Here is a 3,138-nt window from a genome sequence, read left to right on the forward strand (position 1 = left end):
CTTTTGTAGCAAGCAGCAAAATAATTGTAAAATGACGTGTTTGAGTTAATTTGCCTACTTAATATCGCAAGTCCTAAAAAAATAAAATAAAATAAAAACGCACGTCCACGCGATGTGAATATCGCGCAGGCGCATATCGCGCAGCCCTAATCTGTCTACGTGTCATTTTCTACCGTTTTTTTTAGACACTATGCTTCGCTTTATCCCCTGAATACTTGCATTGATATCTTGATCGCTTTGCTACATTGCTCTGATTTCATCACGAAAGGATTGAAAGATTTTCTGTTGTTGTTTCTGTTGTTGTTCTAACTTCCACTCCTCCATTGCTACAGGCGTTTCGAGCCAGAGACGAGGCCCAGCACCATTTCTCCCAGAGCCTCATCGACAAGGACAAATATCGTAAACAGATCAGAGAGCTGGAGGAGAGGAGCGACGAACTCCAGATCGAGATCGTACGCAAAGAAGCCCGTCTGGTCACTCTGGAGTCTCGCCTACGACGGCTGGCCAAGGACATCGTTTTGGACCAGGTGAGACACGGTGGAGAATAATAAATGCATCACTGGAACTTGCAATATTTCCGTTTTGTGAATATTTCAATGCCATTTTTTATTTCTTTTTGCAGAGTCTGCCGAGGGACATGCCTCCGACCATTATTTCTCAGGCGGGGGATTATAAACCCAGCCAATCAGAGTGGTCGAGCGATGAATCCCATGAGGGGAAGTTTCAATTGGAGGAGCCTCGTCTGAAACGCAGACCCAACCTAAAAGCAGTCAGTCACTACACATTATTCACACCTTACTTCTTTCAAAAAAATGTATTGGACATTATAGCAGACACCATTGCCTGTTTTGAGCCACCTACTTCAGACACAGCTAAGTGGTAACGATGTTCTTACTTATGACCAAAACACACATTTAGCTACTAACTCGCTTACTGTTTCACATTTTAATCGTAGATATTCCCTTTATTATGATATCAAACAGAGAAAAGCAGGATATCCCCTCCTGCCATTTAATGCATAAAATAAATACCTTAGCAGATTATAAAAAATAATAAAGACCTATCATTTTTCTGCGGATAATTTCATCAAAAGGTTGCCTAATCGTTTCAGCTCTAGCTTGTAAACAGATGATATCGTTATATTTTTAAGAAGCGTACTTTTTTTTAACATTAGCTTTCATGTTTTCTTTATATTTTAGAACAGAGTAAAGTCTCCAGTCTGTTTTCACAGAGAAGTCAACTATGAGAACTCTCAATCTGCAGGTAACACATGATCCTAAAATTCATTCATAAATGTGTTTCTACTCCACCATAACAGTAACGTTTGTTTACGCAAGTTTATTTAAATTTCTCTCCACCTTTCAGCTCTGTTAGCCAACGGAGGAGATTTCCTGGATATCCAGATACGAAACTATAACTCAAACAGCGTGTCCCTCCCTGCGTCCCCCTCGTATCCTCCCTTCTTAGCCGCCTCCCTCTCCTGCTCCCCGTCCCCCTCTCCTGTCACCGTCAGTATGGACCAGTTCAACAGACCAAACATGGTGAGCTTTGCAGACATCACTATAGTCCTATATCATAGGTTAAAGAGGGCCTATTATACTATTTGGGGGTTTTCCTTTTCCTATAGTGTGTTATATAGGTTTTTTGTGCAAGTAAATATTCTGCAAAGGTCCTGAAACGCCTCCATTGGACTCCTTGGTTTTCTCCCGTAACCCAATGACATCCCTATCTGTCACTTGCGCTTCTATTGGCTAGCGCTCCAACACATTGTACGTGATAGATTAAGGGGCGGGACATCTCTAAGTGGTTGACCAATGACAACAGAGCCGGCCAGCTAACCAATCAGAGCAGACTGGGCTCTGGTTTCAGACAGAGGGTGAAAAGAAATGCTGCAGCACAGGCAGTATGAGAGAAATAAAGAGCTTGTTGAACATTAAAGCATGGAGACATGTCCCAGTAGAGACACTACATACTAATATGAACCTGAAAATGAGTGTAATAGAACTTTTTCAAAGTCCATTTGACTTCTCAGTCTCAGATTGGATTTTCTGCTTTGTTCACTTGTTAAATCTCCAGCAGCGTTACCGCAACCAGAGCATCCAGTCCACGCTGCCTGAGCCTCCGGAGAAAGCATCGCTCTATCGCCGAGAGAGGGAGAAGGAAAACGACTTCAACCCCCGCAGGTAGCCACACAGGATCATCTGCTAATCTATGCTGTTTAATAAATATAGATACTTATGTGCAACTCTTATTTCATCCTTTTTATAAATCTGTGCTGGTTTGTACTTCATTTCCTGTTATGAATGGCTTCAAATATACTGATGCTTGTTCTCTTTTAGCCTCTCGGACTTTGATAGTGACACCATGGAGTTTGGTAAAGAATACTTTTAAACATTACCCAATATCACACTAATGACATTTATGTACTGAGTGACAGTTTTGTATTAACTTTCTGTCTCTCCATCCCTTCCTTAGAGGACGAAGCACCGTCTGTCCACTCGTCTTCCTCGTCCCATCAGTCAGAAGGGATGGACTCGTACGACCTGGAGCAGGTCAACACCATATTCAGGAAACTCTCTCTGGAGCGGTACAGTACAAACAATCATACAGTTATACATGTATTCAACTACTCACACCATCTTCTCCTTTGTTCTTTGTGTTCTTGTTGTTCTCCTTCTTCATCATGTTCTTCTTCTTCTTCATCTTCTTCCAGGCCGTTTCGTCCGTCTCTCTCTTCCTTCTCGAGGATCAGTGGCTCTCTGAAGCCGGTGCAGGAGTTATCTCTACCCGGCGACAACCTGCTGAAGGACATCATTTTGGTCGGTGGAAACGACAGCGGGATATTCATCTCACATGTCCAGTCGGACTCCATCGCGGAGAAGGCGGGGCTCCGGGAGGGCCACCACATCCTGATGGTACGTAGATTACTCCTGCCTTCAAAGATTCAAAGGTTTTATTCTCATATGCACAAAGCTACAGTGTAGCAATGGCAATGAAATTTTTTCTGAACTGAGCTCCTCAACAATGCAACATATATAATAAAATACAAAAATAAAAAGTAGTGCAAAAAGTCTATATACATGTCAATAGAATATGGGATATGTACAAGAACAGAATATGAAGTTAAATAATGTAAAT

At 42.0% G+C, this 3,138-nt stretch overlaps 1 protein-coding gene across 1 annotated transcript in view; it reads left to right on the top strand.

Moving 5' to 3' along the window:
- LOC104966368 (caspase recruitment domain-containing protein 11-like) overlaps positions 1-3,138 on the top strand; it is a 10,868-nt gene that overhangs the window by 3,961 nt on the left and 3,769 nt on the right. The window contains exons 2-9 of the mRNA XM_010795555.1: positions 333-527; positions 623-769; positions 1,200-1,263; positions 1,366-1,541; positions 2,077-2,183; positions 2,340-2,374; positions 2,476-2,587; positions 2,714-2,915. Of these exons, the coding sequence (XP_010793857.1) occupies positions 333-527; positions 623-769; positions 1,200-1,263; positions 1,366-1,541; positions 2,077-2,183; positions 2,340-2,374; positions 2,476-2,587; positions 2,714-2,915 (1,038 nt within the window). The remainder of the gene's footprint in view (positions 1-332; positions 528-622; positions 770-1,199; positions 1,264-1,365; positions 1,542-2,076; positions 2,184-2,339; positions 2,375-2,475; positions 2,588-2,713; positions 2,916-3,138) is intronic.

Source organism: Notothenia coriiceps, unplaced genomic scaffold, assembly GCF_000735185.1.
Source record: "Notothenia coriiceps isolate Sejong01 unplaced genomic scaffold, NC01 NC01_scaffold00037246, whole genome shotgun sequence".
NCBI lineage: Eukaryota > Metazoa > Chordata > Actinopteri > Perciformes > Nototheniidae > Notothenia > Notothenia coriiceps.